The sequence below is a fragment of the Ciconia boyciana genome, chromosome 3 (genome assembly GCF_034638445.1).
Source record: "Ciconia boyciana chromosome 3, ASM3463844v1, whole genome shotgun sequence".
Lineage (NCBI taxonomy): Eukaryota > Metazoa > Chordata > Aves > Ciconiiformes > Ciconiidae > Ciconia > Ciconia boyciana.
Window position 1 is genome coordinate 28,753,597 of NC_132936.1, and position 18,338 is coordinate 28,771,934.

The 18,338-nt window shown below is 35.8% G+C and overlaps 1 protein-coding gene across 3 annotated transcripts in view; it reads left to right on the forward strand.

Annotated features, from left to right (window-relative positions):
• PRIM2 (DNA primase subunit 2) overlaps positions 1 to 18,338 on the forward strand; it is a 136,340-nt gene that overhangs the window by 63,688 nt on the left and 54,314 nt on the right. For all 3 annotated transcript variants that reach the window (XM_072855233.1, XM_072855232.1, XM_072855234.1), the window contains exons 8-9: positions 10,607 to 10,674; positions 17,881 to 17,953. In XM_072855233.1, the coding sequence (XP_072711334.1) occupies positions 10,607 to 10,674; positions 17,881 to 17,953 (141 nt within the window). The remainder of the gene's footprint in view (positions 1 to 10,606; positions 10,675 to 17,880; positions 17,954 to 18,338) is intronic.

Here is an 18,338-nt window from a genome sequence, read left to right on the forward strand (position 1 = left end):
GTTTTGAAGACTGCGTAAGGTTATCATTCTGAAATACCTTAAAATAAAAAAAAAGGCAAAAGAAAGCAATGTTAAGAGTTTCTCAGAAGTACAAAACTTTTCTAGACTTTATATTTTAAATTTCCTTTAAGGCAATTATTATGGTGTCTTGTGCATAGAAAAATAGGCTGCCTTACCAGAGAGTTCATATCCTTTAATACTACTTTTTAGGGAATTGCTAGGTAAAATTCAGGTTTTGTTGAAAACTAAGCTGTTTTAAAGTTTTAGAATTCCTATTCATCAACAATGCTTCTAATCAGAGAGAAACGTATTAAGAAGCCTTTCGTGACTATTACTTCCCCCATTTAGGCTGCATTCTGGAATAAAGGGTGCATCAAAACTAGCGTTCGTCTCTGAAGACAATCAGATTGCAATGGGAAAAAGATTTTACATGAGCAATGTATGTTTGAAATAAGATGTCAGTATATAGTGACATCTTTTTAAATAAAAGCATGGTCTCGATTATATGCATTGAGAAACACTTGTAGTTGGACTCAGTATAAGGAGAACTGAGACTTAAAGGCCTGTTATTTACTGTAATCATGCTGGGTATGTGCATGGTTCATGTTGATCCTAAATACTATAAATATGTAAAGAGTACTTTCATGTGTGTAGTGTATTTATAATAACATAGTGAAGGTCATGACACAGTCCTTAAGCAAGTAGAACTAAGATGTTTCTACAGCATTATTTTTAACCTGTTCTGTATCTTAAAATGGGGGTGAGAGGAGGAAAGCCTCCCAAATGCTTTTGTAGGATCTCCTGGAGATTGTTTTTTCTTTTGATCAAGCAGAGACTCCAGAAAGATAGCTAATCTAGATAGACTAGGAATAAGGAGAAAAATCCTGAATTAAGGTAAAAAACTTTCACAGAAAAATCTTGTTGTCCTCTGTAATTTTTCAGATATCCCTGGTGAGGGGGGAAAGCTGGGATCTGTATTTCTAACTCTCAGATATGTCGTGGCTCCTGTGCTGTCAATAAAAAAAGGTGTATGTCTGGTTTTGGTTACATAAAAGCTGATGCTCCGTGAGAGTAGTTACATCTGGAAAACAACTTAAAACATTGCTGGCCAAACGCATCTTTGAATAAAGCTTGTCTAGTATTAAGGAGTCAGTTGGAACAAGTATAGTGCCTAGTAATGTTAAAAAGGTATCTCCAAATGTAGTCTCTCTTTCAAAAAATTCAAGAGAAAGATGTGAATAGGTAAAGTAGTGTTGGATTACCAGACTAAAACATAGTTCTGTTTCATTCCACAGAAGATAATTTCTAATTGCATATAATTACTTTGGATGTATTACTGCTGCAGGTACTACTACAATGTTATATTTTACTAATGTCTTTGTTTCCATTTATCTTTCACCTTATCTTCCTCTTGCACTTCGCTCCTGTGTGGGCTTGTACTCAGCTGAGTGATGCATTTAACAGGAACAAATAGACCATAGAGGTGTAAGAAGGGAGACTTTCTGTTTCTAATAGATGTATAGCGTAATGATTTTTAATCATTATCTAAGAATTGAATGGTTTGAGGAGCAATGCAGTTCATATCACCTCTGTTTTCTGCCAAAGTTTGTTTATTAGATAAATAGATTTTAGATTCCTGAAAATAGGCTTGTTTAGTCTTTGATGGAGATGAATTGTTCATATCTGGTTCTTTAACCACAGGTTTGAAGAATGTCAGGAAAAGCTGTGGTTTGTGTGTGTACCACAAGTCAAAGGAGTTTTCCCTTCCTCTGTCTTACTGGTCACCAGGTCAGATCCTGCTTTAGCTCAAATCTAAGCTAAGTTTGTTTCTGACTGATCACAGAAACGTTCCTGCAAAAAGTCACTGTTTTATGAAAACTTCCAGCAGGATGCAGTGTTAGCACCTTTCACTGTTCAAATTAGGGTAATCTTAACATGACCTTACAGAAACATGGTGGCATAAGGTCACCTTGAGAAGGCTTCTGTGAAGTCTACATCCATAGAACCATGTCTCTCTTATTTTTGTCTAGTTCATGTATTCATTTTCTACTCACTTCTTAACACTGATTAAGCTGTGGTATAATTGCTGTTGTCTACACAAAGTTGTCATGTTTATGTTAGCATCAAGTTTTCCACTTTATTTTGTTTTGCAGATCTTTTGGGGAAAATCCAGTAAAGCTGTAAGTTACTGGTATGTTTAAGCCTTCTGGATAATAGTTTGGTTTGGGTTTTTTTTGTTTTGTTTGTTTTTTTTTTTAATGTCCTTTACGGGCCATTTAGAAATAGCCCACAAGTTTATCTTTTTCCCTGTCTGCTCCAACCTCAGTCAAAAAACCTCTCTTGGATAACTTTGGCAATAAGTTTGTAATACTGCAGTTCATACTAATCAAAACCAGTTCTAGCAAACAACATAAACTTTCATGCCTTTGTTTTCCTTTTAGACAACAGACCAGGCCACTGTAACCCTTCGGGCTAATAAGTAATGCTTTTCTGAACCATCACGTATGTATTGCGTCCTTTTCAGAGTGGACAGGAAAGAATTATCTTAATGAAATGTTTCAGGGCAATGGTGAATAGGAAAGTTTTTTTTTTAAGGTTTTTAAGATGAACTAACAAAAAGCAAAGGTCACAATTAAGACGCTTTAACAAGAAGGGCACATTCTGTGAAGTGGCATATTAGAAAACAAATGAAACAGAAAACAAGTAAGTTACGGCTTATTCCTTAGGCAGCAATGAGAGACTGAAATAGATTCTCTCTTTAAACTTTTAAAGTCCTAACCATAATAATTTAATGTCTGACCTAAGTGGTGTTTTTTTTTTTAAATCCATACAGCATTATTAAGGAAGCATTTTAGTGATGTGTTCACTCTGAATATGTCGAATTGTTGATGTTACACAGGCAATGTTTCTTTCCTCTCTTCATAAAAATATTTGTTAAATTGCATTAAAGCAATAAAGAACAATCTTAAGGCTTTCACTTGGAAGGCTGAAATTGAAGTTCTGATGTCCGAACTCATTTGGTTTTCTTTATGCTCTCTCCTTTCTTATTGTAACAACTGGGAAACAAATGCAGGAAGGGGTTGCCTGTAGCACTAAGGGCATTGAAGTGCATCATAGGAACAAACGGTGGTGGGAGAACGGGCTAAAGAGTACAGAATACAGTAAAAGAACACCCTAATCCGTGGTTTGTTTCTTTGCTTTCTTAATAGAAATTTCCTCCTATACTTAACCTTTTAGCTACCTAATCCTTCATTTTTCTATTCATCATTACGTATAATGGGAAGACACAAGAGCCTTCACAGTGTAAATTTAATCCTCATAAAAATGTAGTCTGTAACCTGTGGTGTAAGATTCAAAACACATCGGCTTTTGTTTCCCTTCTAATACTCTTATTTCTAATTTCTGTGTTCTTATTGCTTTCTAAAATTTGCTTGCTAGTTATCTAATTGAAATCTAACAAAAGCCTAACAACTTTAGTTATTCTATGCTGCATCAAAATCACTGTTACAGAAATTTGCTGTAGGTGTTTTTCACTAATGCGTTAATGATACTTAGTTGAAGAGTTAGAGCATGGAATATAGGAGTGTTATTTCTAAATTCTTAAAATCAGCATACAGTACACTTGTCACAGAGATTTTTACTTTGCTTAATCTACTGGTTTTGTTACTGCTGCTACAAAGATGGAAAGATTTGGAATTGAGCAATGAAATTTTGTAAGGTAAATGCTTTCCATAATCTTCTGCTTTTTTTTTTTCATCTGTGAGCTTTGTTGTCGCAGTGTCCTGTTATTTCTTGCTACTGTTAATAATATAATTGTTTCAAGTCTACTTTTTTTTTAAAAAAAATTTCCGTGGGTGGAGAACAGGTCTGATGAACCTTTGTTGACTGGTTTTCACCAAGACTTAGAAACTGTTATACTAATGGTATAAAACATTTGTGGATAATATTAAAGACCATATAATTATGTTGTTCCCAGTAGCATTTAAAACTAGTTTTGGTACCAATTTGTTTAATTAGAGCAATTAAAAATAAAATGGAAAAGCAACTAACCTGGATGTTCTCTCTCCAGCTTAAAAGTTGAAGACCAGTAATGGAGTAGTGAAGTGTCAAAATGGTTGTACAGGAAAATTGTAGGGAGATGTGCAATTGTAGGGAAAAATTAGCTGATCTGTAATACTACATATTGTAAGCACAAAGTCTTCATGCATTTTTCTTTGACCTTTTTTGGAGGGTATTGAAAATGTGTGCTAAATTGGTATATTAAATTTGATAATTAAATAGTATCATTTGTAGTACCATTTCAAATGGATATGGTGACTATACTGGTTACTTCTGGAGGTGGCTTCTTCAGGTCAGGTCTCTACATTACTGGGGAAGCAGTTAGGAGTGTGGGTTGAAGTTCAATTTTTTTTTCCTGTCTAGATGGGATCAACTTTCTGGTTTTTAAAGGGATATAAAATATCTCATTTATAGTGGATTTTGACTCTTTGTATCTTAGTTTCTAGTTAAACACATGTAATCTCTTTTTTTTATTGTTGGGAGTTTTTTTGTTTGTTTTCCCAAGTTTGGAGTATAATTTTTTTTTTTGCCTCTGTTAATAGGGAAGACTTGCTGTTGAGTGTAAAAGGAGGTGATATAGAACCACCTTCAGTAGATTTTGTACAAACCAGTAGCAGCTCTTTTTAGATTCCTGTAAGATAGACAACTAAGCTTTCAAAATAGTGTGAAATCTATCCTTAAGCTCAAATTTATCAGCTTCTTATTGGTGTGAAGTGAGTTTATATATGTATGGGGTGGATTGACCCTGGCTGGCAGGAAAGCCTCCCTGCATCCTTCCCCGAGGGATGGAGGAGAGATTCAGGACGGGCAAAAATAAGAAAACACATGGGTTGAGGTAAAGACAGTTTATTAAGCAAAGTGGGGTGGGGGGAAGTAAAAAACCACAAGTGATGCTCACCACCAGCAGACTGATGCCCAGCCAGGCCCTGAGGAATGACTACTTTGGAAAAACAGCCCTTCAGTTTTATTGCTGAGCATGATGTTATATGGTCACAGGTGATGGTAGACTTTTGCAGATGGCAAAGGTAACTGGCTTTTTTCTGTTCATTGGTTTTGGGTGTTTTTGTTAAAGCCTTTTCTTTAGTTTTTATGGCTGCCTTGATCAATCCCTACTTTAACCTTATTTCATCTTTGCATTTGAATTAGACACATTCCGTCACACCCTTTGTTAGTGGTGTAACTATCATAGCACAAATAAACAGAGAAAAACATTCTAGGAAAATCTTTTCATCTATGCCACAGAAGGCTCCCAAACCTATGCCTGATCTTAATTCAGACCTTGTTACACTGAGTAGTGGAGCGTGTGTGGAGGTGATGTTTGTTCTGGAACTACCAGTGGAGATATAGGTTAAATAATTTAGGTAGCCCCTCTAGAGGAGTGTCTATATTTCCAAGAACTGCAGAGTGCCTGCTGGGAACCGTGGCCTCACCTTTAAAAGTACTATGTATTTCGGAGGTGCGTTTAGCACTTGATAGAGCAGTCCTCTGTTCAAAGTCTCTGCAAGCCTCCTTCAAGTAAACTTTGTTATAAAGCTTGGAGTTATGAAGGAAGAATTTCTTGGGGGGAAAAAGCAAGGTAACTTTCCAGGGACTGAGCATTTTTTGAGATACTCTGTCCCTAGACATATTCACAGTGCAGTCACCCTTCCTTTTAAATACGAGTCCCATCTGATGTAATCCTGCTTGTCTGGGTTTTAAAAGAACTGAGGAGGCAAAAGCACACTAAGCCTGCTTGTACATTGTTCATTAAAATATGAAAGAAATAGCATGAATGCCAGCACAGGTAGTTCTAGGATATTTAAAAAAAAAAAGTTGGGCTTGACAAATTGTGTATAGGCAAATGGCAGGCTGTGGATGTGCACGTGGACAGCATCCCTTCAGACACTCGTTGTTCTGGGAGTACTTAGCAGTTGATAAGGAAATCCTCTTGGTAATGATTTATATTTTAGGTTCTCTAATGCACCCTCCTAAAGAAACTTTTTTTTTCCCCTGGTGAACTGTAGAAAGAGCCTGGAGTAATTCAGTAGCCTGCCTCAGCTGAAAGTAACCTTTGCCACAAAACCCTTCTTTCTGTGCTTTCCTCCTAAGCCTTCCATGTAATTTTTCTCGATGACATACAACTTAATGTGATTTAAAAAAAAAAAAAAATTCATCAAATGGTCTGACAGCATATTAAAATTTTCTTGTGCAATACAGCTAATTAGGACATCTCATTTAGAAAGTAAACTCTTTGTGAAAATAAAAATCCTCTTATCTTTTTTGTGCAGAAAAACACTTGGAGAGCAAATAGCTCTCACATGATAACCTCAAAATCAAGAAATACATGCACTCCTAAAGAATTGAGACAAGTTAATTGAGCCATGATAATGTTGTTCTTTATGGGCATGTATAAAAATGTCATTGCCTTCCTGATAGCATGTGGAGCTGCTACTTAACTTCAGGCTTTGTGTCAAGTTAACTTTTTTTTAAGGTTTGTAGTAAATCTTCAATAACTTGTAATTTCATGTGCTGCTCTCATGTTTGGAGGGGGAGAAGAAAAACAGACTGGTTTTTAGACATCAACTTATAAGTTGTCATCCTTTTACCTTCATTATTACTTGAAGTACCACTGCCAAATCTTAAATAATTCTAATGTTCATGTAGTTTTTCAATCATCACATGCTTTCTACATTCTCAAATTGTTACCTTCTTCATGCCATATGAATATATCCTGTTTATTTGCCACAAATGCAGCATAGTGAACACTAGAGATGTGATTGTTGCGTAGAGCTCAATAGAAAAGAAGAACTCAGCTTCTTGCTCTTCCCCTACAACACTGCATAAAAATATTACTGACTTTTGTCAAAACTTTAGAAAGTTTGCTTTTGGAAATTCTGGTTATTTCAAATGTATGAAGATTCTGGTTTGATTTTTTTTCTTCCCCCTCTGGAAAAATCTGGTTTGGTTTTTTGTGGTGTTTTGTGTGTTGGTGGTTTTTTTTTTTTTTTTTACTTTTGGCAATCTGAATTGCAGCAAAGACAGCTAGTGACTGTGATACTAAAGCTAGCATGAAGTTTATTCATTCCTTTTCCTCATATTGTTAAGTATTCTTCCTCCTTTCTCAGTTTTAAATGTTGTGTGATATTGATAACATGGTGCTTAATTTGCCTTAATGATCTACATCACTCACCCCAGCTTTCACCATCTCAGCTCAACTCTGAGGTGTCTGCGTGTTCTGTCTGTGGCTCACTCTGCCCGCTCCTCTGATCATCTGGGCCTTGGGACTGGAAATATCTTAAGTCTGCAGTGTTTTATGTTCTGTGTACTGCTTCAGCATGATTAGAGTTTGGAGCTATGCTCCTTGACAACATTTTGATGTCTTTCATATATCTAAAATATTGAATACTGCGTTTTTCCTTTTTTTTTCTGGTAAGATGAGTACCATACAGAGATGAAGGCAAGGCTGTGCTTGTAGGAGTTTGTCTAAATTTCGTTTCAGAGTGATTGGAAAAAGTCTGCAGAATCTCGGTTTGGATTCTGTAATTGGGATTATCTTTTTATTTTAGAAAAATACTGTTGAAAAAGGATGTAAAATTCTTAGCTGTTTGAAACACTAACATTAATTTACCACCACCTTTGTAAAAGCTAAATTTATTTACACTGTGGCTCAGTTAGGAAAAAATACAGTTGTGAGGAAAGGCTTTCTACAATAAAACTTTACCTATTGTTTTTATATTCCAGGTAAGTTAAAGGGAAACTTGCTCTTTCAATTAAAATCGTTCAAATATTTTGATGGACTCTCCTCAGCTGTGTTGGGGTCTCCTCAACTGTGTTTAAGGAAAACTATCCTTAGTTTTAGATGGAAAAAAACAGTGTCATGAGGATCCCACATTTTCGTGAAAATAAACATTTGAACTAACCTAACAAAGTGTTAGTTGAAAGAGTTGAAAGGTGTATGATCTTATTTTCACAACAGCATATTCTGTAGAGAACTTTATCTTGTCCTTCCAGGCAACATAGTGGAGGAAAATGTGTATTCATTTTGCTCCTAAAATTTGCAGATTCCATAATTGTTGGTAAAACACAAGACAGTAAGAAAAAAAATTAAGAAAAACATTGGCCATGTGGATTCTCCTGTGACTTCAAGGGATTATGTTTTTTTCCCCTTTAATGGTGGTTCCTGAAACAGCCAGCATAGGCCACTTCTTCCATATTATTTCATTGCAACATCAGGAAAAAGCTTGGTTAAACACCAAAATCACTAGTTCTTGGTTCTACCTCAATTCCTATAAGTCTTCCAAATTAGTTTTAAAACAGTATTTCTGTTAATTGATAATGTTGACATAACAATGTAGTTTATTGTATATATAACTTTGGCAATAATATCAATACTTTTGCAGGTTTTGAATTTTACTGTTTTGCTTCTTACACCACTCACCAGTTTGACTTTCACAAACATTGCCTTGTTGTAAATGCATTGTTTATAATGAGGAAAAAATGTTTTTCTTTTTTTTTTTTCCTGATTAAATCTAATACTTAAAGTACTGTGTAGAGAAAAATACTGTATGCTAGTCTCATGTAAAAATACACATATGTGTATGAGTGTGCACACAAATATTGCTTTCTGTATCAGTTAAGTTATTAATAGAAATAGAAGCAGATGGTATTTCAGTTAATTCAGGCTCTGTTCTGGTTTTAGCCAAGTGGAAATACTTGGCCAGTATTTAGAGGGCTTCCAAGTTCTCTTCAGAAAAAAATTCTGGTTTTCTGATTGTGTTTAAAACAAAATTAGAGGGTTACTTTATAGAGGACATGAATATAGAACAATACGTGTATTGGCCTTTAATACTCAGTGGTAAGAAAATGAGTTTTTTATCAAAAGAAACTTCTGAATAAATACAGAGCTTAATGACTTTTTACAGTACCATATGCATCTCAGTTTAGCTCCATAAAATAAGGGAATGTGGGTAATGCTTTAATTGCCAAGAGACCAGCCTTATTTTTAAAGAAAGATGAATGGATTGCTGAAACTGCCTGAGTTACCTTTACTGCAGCAGTCAGATCGGATGAGTACACTTGGGTTACCCGAGACTGAGAAGAGCTGTGTTTTGAAGCAGTGATCGCTGCAGGCCAGGACTGGCTTAACAGCTGAAATGGCCCATTCCTCCTTCCCTGCTGTCCTTGTGTTCAGTAGCTTCAACTTTCACTTGACAGACTAGCTATTTTGAACCTCCTCTCATTTAGCTGGTGGTTGGTATTGCTAGCTTGAGGCACGAGTTTAAAATTTGGCCCCAGTCTGATTTCTGCCTAGCAGCAAAGGTTATGAAATGGATGTGATGAATGGGTGATATTTCAGGAAAATATTAAACTCCTTTATATTCACATTGTCTACCTATGAGCTGATGGAGTTTCTTACAGTTACAGATAAACCCCCTGTACCCAAACACTGAGCACAGCTTTTTCCGGGATATATTTATTTGTGGATTATAAATAGAAGTTGCAGCCTTCTAGTTAGTCCTACTTCAGTGCTTGTCTTTACTTGTGTGTCAGAGCCAGCAAGGTGAAGCTGCACTATTGGTCCTAAAAGGTTTTTTTGTTTGTTTTTTTTAATAAGATTTTTAAAGAGTATGTATAACTGTATGCATGCTATTTTAAGGTACCTGTAAAATACTTAAGAACTTGATGGTGATTCATACAATGTGAAATATGTTGAAACTTTAAATTTGTGTGAAGGTAGCTTTCAAAATACAGCCTAACTTGGCAGCAAGAGAATCACGAAATGCATGTTATATGAAATATTTTGTTAGATGTATGTCAGCAGTATCAGAACTGCTATGCTTCTAACTTTTCTAGGTGAAGGTAGACACATATATACTGATATTAAGCAAATTTGATACATATATTTTCCAATTATTTTAGTTAATACACCAAGTAACTAGTATTCTGCAATAGCGTGACATGTACTTGTTGATTTATAGACTACTAGGTTTATTTTTTCAGAAAAAGTTTAATGTTTTAGCTAGTCATATGAAACGGTTGCAAGAAAAAAGTATGTATTTAGTTTAGAACAGTCAAATTACAAAATACAGGTTATGCCCATTTAAAAAAAAACCAGTGTACACAGAAGCATGTCTATATAAAAGTCATATAGTGCTAAATATTATGTGAATGTTTCTATACAAATGTAAATTTTATATAATATGGCTTAATGTGTACTATATTTACATTATGTGACTGCTAGAAGGCTGTCTAGGTAGAATATGACTTCTGGTTCAAGTATGTTTGGAAAAAAGTATACCACTTTCAATGATGTCTTGCTATTTTTAACTCAAGTAACATTGTGATTTTAGAAAAAATATTTTTCACTGTTCGTTAACTTGTAAATATTTCTGCTAACTTCAGATGCTGGAAGGTTGTGCTCAGTTATTTTTAACAGGAGAAAGTATGTCTTATCCAATGTTGTGTAAAGTTGTAGCAATGCAGGGTGATTCGTTACATCATTCCTGCTTTGTGCTATCAATTTTTTTGAAGCTAATATTTTGTCAATTGAACTTCTGTTTTCTTCTAGCTGACAGCACGATCGCTGCCTTCCATACAGTCTGATGAGAGACTACAACCTCTGCTTAATCATCTCAGGTAGCATAAACTGAAAGCATGAGTGTATTCTTTCATACAGATTAAAATAATTGTATTAATAGAATGTTTTAGCTACAGTTTGTTTTTTTCAGACACTTCATCTGTGTGATTGGCTTTGACTGGAAAAAAAAAACCCTGAAAGTATCCTTTCAACTTAATAAAAGCTTTGTAAGTGATGTGAAACATAATTTACAGAGCTTGTGTTGCTTCTAAGTAACAAGAAAATATTTGTAGCTTTTATAAAAACTTTTTTTATAGCAAGTGCAAAGTTGTTAAGCTTCTATATGAACGAAACAGATTCCACATTACACTGCTCAGAGTATGGGCCTTCCTCATTGCAAATATTTTATGTTCTGTGATCTTTTCGGAAGATTTCTCCAATACTGTCATTGATGAATGGAGTCCTATTTTCTTCTTTTAATGGACCTAAGGAGAGAGCTGAAAATGGGAACCATTAAGAGTGCTCTGCAACACAGCTGAAATAGTCTGCCTCTCTCAGTAGTATACAGTATATAGAAGCTTTCTACTTTCTTTGAATATGTTTGGGGATGAAGAGTAAGAAAAAATACTTTCTGATGTTCTTCAGGCTAAGCACAAATCTGTTTTCTTTCTTATATATGTGATTGCTTTTTATCACTTTATATTGTTTGGGAGAGTTTTCTTACTATGGTAGTATGCAGGAGAACAAAGACCATACAATTAGAGGGAGATGCATTGGCTTAGAATCATTGAATAATTTCGCCTGCAATGAACCTCTGGAGATCATTTAATCTAGCCCCTGCTCAATGGAGATCTAGTTAGATTGGGTTGCTCAGGTATTTATTCAGATGAATTTTTAATATCTCTAAGGATAGGAATTTACTTAAATATTGAATGTCAGTAATGAAAGCTCTGTTTTTGAACACATACAGCTTTGCATTAAGATCACTGAAATGATGCTGGATGAATTAGAAAAGGAAGTGGTGAGGCTCCATCATGACAGCACTGCACCAGAATTAGGATGCATATCTAGTTAGCATGCTCTTTATTTCCTGTGGTGCTCTACTGCTTGAGGTACCTGTACCCAAAATCTGACATTTTATTTTGATTAAAAAAAAAAAAAATTCTTGTAATTTTTATTACGTAGGAACAGTTGAATGTTTTATTGCTTTTAGTGTAAATCAGAATAGGAAAAATAGCTTTCATTGTATCTCTGCTTGTTTGCATATGATTAAACTTTGTTCAAGAGCAATGAATGAAATAAATATGGCAGTGTAACTGTTACGTAGCTGGTTAGGGGATACTTCTGAATGCCAATAACCTTCCATGTTTTTATTACCATACATCTTACTGGGATTTTAAAAAATATGCCTCAGTGGCATACCTTTCTCCATTTGAAGCTAAAGAGCAATTAGGTTAGCTTTTTATAAATTGTGCTCTCTAGGAGTAATTACTGAGAAATTTGAAATTTCTTTTGATATATGCTATGCATCTATGTAAGTGGAACAGCCTTCAATATCACAGCAATCACAGTCCTCTCTGTGCTTCTTTTTAAATATAGGAAAAGGAAAGGTTGCAAAAAAAGCTAGTTTAACATCAACTACTTTAATAGGGATACTGTATCCTACATTTATGCAAAAAGGTATTTTTTGCACATTCTTATGTTAACTTGAGTATGTATGTTTAACGACTGGTAAGTTACTTCCATTTTGCTTTTGCGAAAACGGAGGGGCTGTTGCCAGTACATTTTGTCACCAATTGAAAAAACTACACAAGTGCTTCAGAGTTGCCTTTTTGGAAGTTCCTTTAAAGTAGACAGAATACATCAAACTTTACAACTTGAAAAACAAGCTCTGGCAGTGAACAGACAGATGACCAAATAGGTCTTCTCTGTTATTTATTTTTGTGAATCTGTGATTCATTTTTACTTCATCTTGCTCATAAGAAAGGAGAATATTAGTTAGTTGTACGCTTTCCTCTACCTTCATTGTGTGAATTCTTACAGCAGTATTTCATTTTTGGCATATGTCAATAGAGCTTTATCAGGGGAGCAAAAGCTTAGATAGAAACGTGTGAAAAGAGCATACACTTGAAGGTTACAAGCATTGTTTGGTTGTTAATGCCCCACACATTTTTTGGCAGCTTTTCAATTTAAGTCTTGTGACTTTTAAATTAGCTAGTCCTCAGAAAAGGTCATTTTACTGTGGATTATGTCTGCATAGATATTTTAATCCATGCCCATTTTTTTAAATGGACATAACATATATTTTGTAATTGGACTGTTCTGGACTAAATATGTATTTTATCTGTGACTTTGGCCCTCTTTTTGTCCTATTCTGTTTTGTTGGTGCTTTCTAATATTAATTGTACTAGACAAAAAAAAAGAGAACATTTTAGTTAAAATGTTAAAATATTTGATGCAAGATTGTGCTTAGGGATTTCACGTGCTCACTGTAGGCTACAAGGACATTTAAATTGCTAAAACTTTAGCAATTTAATAGAAATGGAAACTTGTCTCAATGCATGAGAAGAACACTTCTGTAACTCCTGCTTTCAAAGGAGTTTATGTAGGTTTTGTGATGAAATTACAGGGTTTTAACACTGCTGTTTAAAATCTTCAGCAGGAATAATTTCAAAGATAGAGAAAAACTGTCGTGTGTAATCCCATCAAACTACTATAGGACTGTGCCTGTACATTAATTATAAGGAGAAGCTTATCTGACTTTGTTTAGTCTGATGAAGAGGAGGTTTAAGGATGATCAAATAGCAGCCTACAACTGTTTGAAGAACAGACATCACGGCACTGGAATTCTTGATGGTTCCAGATGATGTAACAAATGACAATAGTCATATATAGCAGCTTGGGAGGTTTAGATTGGACATTAGGAAAAATGGGTATGCTAGGATGATAGTGCAGCAGATTGCCAAGAGATGTGGAATCTTGGTTCGTGGAGATTTTTAGGATTCGGATAGAAAAAGCCATGGCTCATCTGACTAGTGTTGGCAGTAGTCGCACTTAAAGCGGGGTGTGGGACTAAACGGTCTTCTAACATCCTTTACAACCAACATTTATATGATTCTGTTAATTCTGTCTTGAAATGATAGTTCATAAGGTTGATACAGAAACCAAGTGTTTTGCAAGACTGGATTTTTTCAATGGATAACACAGCACTCATGCAGATATGTTCACCCTCCTTCTCACTTATGCTCATCTCACAAGCAAGTAAAGAAGAATGCACACCTTAATAGACTGGTGTCATTTACTGTCCTCAGCATCTACAAAGTGGCCTTCGTATCCTCACTAAATCTCATGATATACTGATACGTCTGTGAATAATACAATATTTATCAGAAGGGTCCTACAGCTGTTTATTTGAAAGACATAGATCCCATTCTTGGAAACATTGATGTAGTGGAGGTTTATTCTTGGTCAACAGCAGTGTGAATGTAGGTATTGATCTTTCATTGCAAGATATGTTTAGAAAACTCTTGGTAACTAAGATTTTGGATTTTAGGAAAACAGGTTTTGAGTGATTGAGTCAGGCTGAATGGAGAGAGACAGGAATTTATATATGGAGGTAAAATAAAACTGGTTTTTAAGTGAAAAGTGAACACATGGCCGCTTGCATTCCAGTAAACCACAGTGAGAAATTATGAAGAACTATAGGTATTTCTAGGTGAGTAAGAAGCTTGATCAGGAAATAACCGAAGCAGCTATGTGGAATAAAAAAAAGGATGAATCCAAAATAAGAGCTAAAACTGGAAGCAAAAAATAGGAGAAGAAAGCAAGGGGTGATCACAAGCCTGGTTGGTTTGTATTGTAATGTGTTTTCAAACCAGCAGTAGGAAGCTCTTTGGCAGTGTTTAATGACATGAAAAAATAAGGAACATTGTTCATAGAACAAAGGATAGTCTTAATTTTTTTTTTTTGCAAGGTTGTTGAAATTTTTTTAATAGAAATTTAGAGAAAATAATGGCAATATGTGTAGAAAAGAGTGTGATTTTCTTATGATGAAATCGAGGAACCTGGGGAATCTCTACTGTAGAAAATCAGAAGGCCTGGCACCTAAAATTGCAAATCCAAAAGCTCTAGTCCTTTGAGCTCCTTGGGACAGGAATCCAATAGCTTAGCTGCCAAAGGCCACATGACAAGTTTTTCAGAGTCTGAAAAGTAGAATTTCTTCTTCTCCCCCCCACCCCCCGGCACTGAGCTTTCTGTCCTTGCAGTAAAGCTTTCTACCAAGTCCAGACATAATGGTCAGCAAGATTCAGAGAGTATGTCCTCTTTTTAGCAGTAACTTCTGAAGTCTTATTTTGTTCACTTATTGTATAGGAAAACTTTTGTGTCTTCTCTTTGGACCTCCTCTTCCCAGGCCAATCCTTTCTACAGATGCTAGGAAGAAGTGGTTTTCTTTAGCTTAGCAATTTTTTTTCAGTATTGGTGTGGTTCTAATAAATACTATAGAGTAAAAGCAGATGATCTAAAGTGATTATGGTAGAGCAGCTTAAGAAGTTACCAGCACTCAGCCTGGGATGTGATAACTGGCTGAATGGTTATTTTCCTAATTGGTTGTTTTAAAAAAAAAAAAAAAGTTGCCTAAGCAACAGCTATTTTCTATTGTCCTATGCTCTATTGTCATATTTTTGGGACTGTGATTTTTGTTTTGTTTGTAGTTTGCCCAAGTAAAGTGATGCAGGTCTGGTTCTACAAGGAAATTTAGATACTTCTTTAGTAGAATCAGTAGTAATAGACATACACAGCTCAAATACTTTTAATTATTTATGCATTGTTGTGTAATGAAAAAAAATCTATTAAGTACAGTAAGCTTGCCTAGTGCTCCAGTGCATGCCAGAAATAAGACTAAAGAACGAATGAATGCATGTATAATTAAACAAACTGTTTGTATTGTAGTAAAATCAACTTTTAGCTATATGCTTTTCACACTTTACGTTATTGAAATGTCACAAAATAATCTGTAGCACCTAGTATCATCATTTAGCTAAATTCCTTTTTTCTGGAGATAACCTCTATACACCTTCAAAAGGTGTAAGAAATAATCTTTGTAAGTTAGTTGCAAAAACCCTCTTGTGCAAAGAAATTTGCTCTTACCCAGACTTTGCAACCTGATTTTTGGACCAATATGCTGTATCCAAAGCCCCTGTTTTCTTTATTGCCTGCTGTACTGTCAAGTCTTGAGTTTGGTTGGGTTCTGCTGTCAGCATTTCTCTTGGCCTATTCTGTAGCCCTGCATATATCCTCATTCAATAAATCTATACATGTAAAAGTAAAAGCTGGACATTAGATGCTTGTATTTGATTTGAAATTACTTTGGTGACAATGTCTACGTGACTGTCTTTGCTGTAGTATAGGGTTACCTGAACTTAGCTCGGGTATCAGAAGTAGCTTCATTGCAGTATGAATGAAAGATGAGGCAGCACATACAAAGTCCTGTGGTATTTTGGCTAGACAGCTACTGTCAGGAGTTAACGTGTTTATATGTCAGTACTGCAGTAAAAGCCTTCACAGCTTTTTGTTGGTACAGTTAAGTACTTTTTGAGTTTTTACTTTTCCCCCATGGTAGATTTTCATAGTGATACATCAGGCTTTTTGTTTGTTTGTGTTTTTAAAATGCTACACAAGTAGCAAAGTAGAAGAGGTTCTTGATTACTGGAAGAAACCAAAAGTGAACCCTGCCTTCACAAAGAGTAAGGAGAAGGATCCATGGAACTATAGACTGGTCAGCCTCATCTCAGCTCCGGACATATGAAGGGCAAGAAGGTGATCATGAGTGGTCAGCATGGTTTGTGAACGGGAAATTATGCTTGACTAACCTCATCGCTGGTCATTTTATCATAGAAGGCTCAATAGATGGGGGGGAAAGCAGTGGATGTTGTTTATCTTGACTTTAGCAAGGTTTTTGACACTGTCTCTTGTAACATCCTCATTGACAACTGATGAAGTATGGGCTAGGTAAATGGACAGTGAGGTGAACTGAAAATTGGCTGAAGTGCTGTGATCAAAGGTTTGTGATCAGAGACATTAAGACCAGCTGGAGGCCAGTCTCTGGTGGAGTACCTCAGGGATTGATACTGGGTCCTATATTGTTTAGCTGCTTCTTTAGTGTCCTAGGTGATGGGACAAGGTGCACACTCAGCAAGTCTCAGATGATATAAAACTGGGAGGAATGGTTTACACCAGATGGGTGTGCTGCCTTTCAGATGGACTTGGACAGGCTGGAGAAATGGGCTGACAGGAACCCTATGAAGCTCAACAGAGGGAAATACCAGGCTCTGCATCTGGGGAGGAATAACCCCATGTACCAGTGTAGGCTGAGGGCTGAACAGCTGTGAAACAGGGTTGCAGAAGAGGACCTTGGGGTCCTGGTGGACAACAAGCCACCAATGTACCCTTGAAGCAAAGAAAGCTAACAGTCTCTTGGGCAGCAGTAGGAAGAGCACTGCCAGCAGGTTGAGGGACGTGATCCTTCCCCTCTGCTCAGCACTGGTGAGGCCACATCTGGAGGGCTGTGTCCAATCTTGGGCTCCTCAGTACATATGAGGAGAGGCTGAGAGAGCTGAGATTGTTCAGCCTGGAGGAGATAAATTTCAGGAGGGTGTATGTGTGAATCTTACCAGTTCATATAAATAGGTGTCTGATAAGGGGGAGTAAGGAAGACAGAGTGAGACTCTTCTCAGTGGTATGCAGTGATAGGCCAGGAGGCAATAGGCACAAACTGATATATAGGAAATTCCACTTAAACATAAGAAAACACTGTTTTACTGCCAGGGTAGTCAAACACTGGAACAGGTTGCTCAGAAGGTTATGGAGTCTCTGTCCTTGGAGATGCTCAAACCCGGCTTGATAAGATGCTAAGCTACCTGCTGTAGTTAACTCTGTTTTGAGCAGGGGGTTGCACTAGATGATCTTCAGAGGTCTCTTTCAACATCAACAGTAGTGTGATCCTATGATCTGAATTCTGAATGACCCCTCACCACTCCTTTCAGATAAAGGGAGGGAGGGTTTCTTTACCATGTTGACTCTAATGTTGGTTTCATAAATCTTAATTACTTACATAACTGTCATACTGTTTTCTTGGTTTTGCCTGATATAAAATATTTGCAGCCCTTAATTGGTGAAATAATTTCTTTCTAAATTTGTAAACTTTTAAAAAAATACTTTTTTGGAACAGTTTTAAATGATGCTGTACTCTTTGCTTTGTTTTTCAGCCATTCTTATGTTGGCCCAGATTACAGCGTGCAAAAGAACACTGGAAAAATTTCTCTAGAACAGATCGATACTGTAAGTCCTCTGTGTTTATTGAGTTATATTGTATGTTGATACATAACTTTTTAAATTCAACTACTCTATGTACAGAAAAGATATAAAGCCTTTATCTTTTTTTGATTCATATTTCCTTTGTAACTCTTTAGAACTACTTGAATGAAATTGTGATAAAGTTTAAAATGGAGCAGAATTAACTAAAAATGCATCTAATCAGGATTTAGACTGGAGCTATAATGAATTGCTTAATTTGCTGCTTAATTTTGTGTACTTTCACAAATACCTAACATAATTATAAACAGAGTTTAACAAAATTTTCTTATTTAATAATTTTGCAACCCATGATGTTTAGTTTATGATAATTGCGTTGCAGTATTAGTCTTTTCAATGCTCTTTTTTGGAC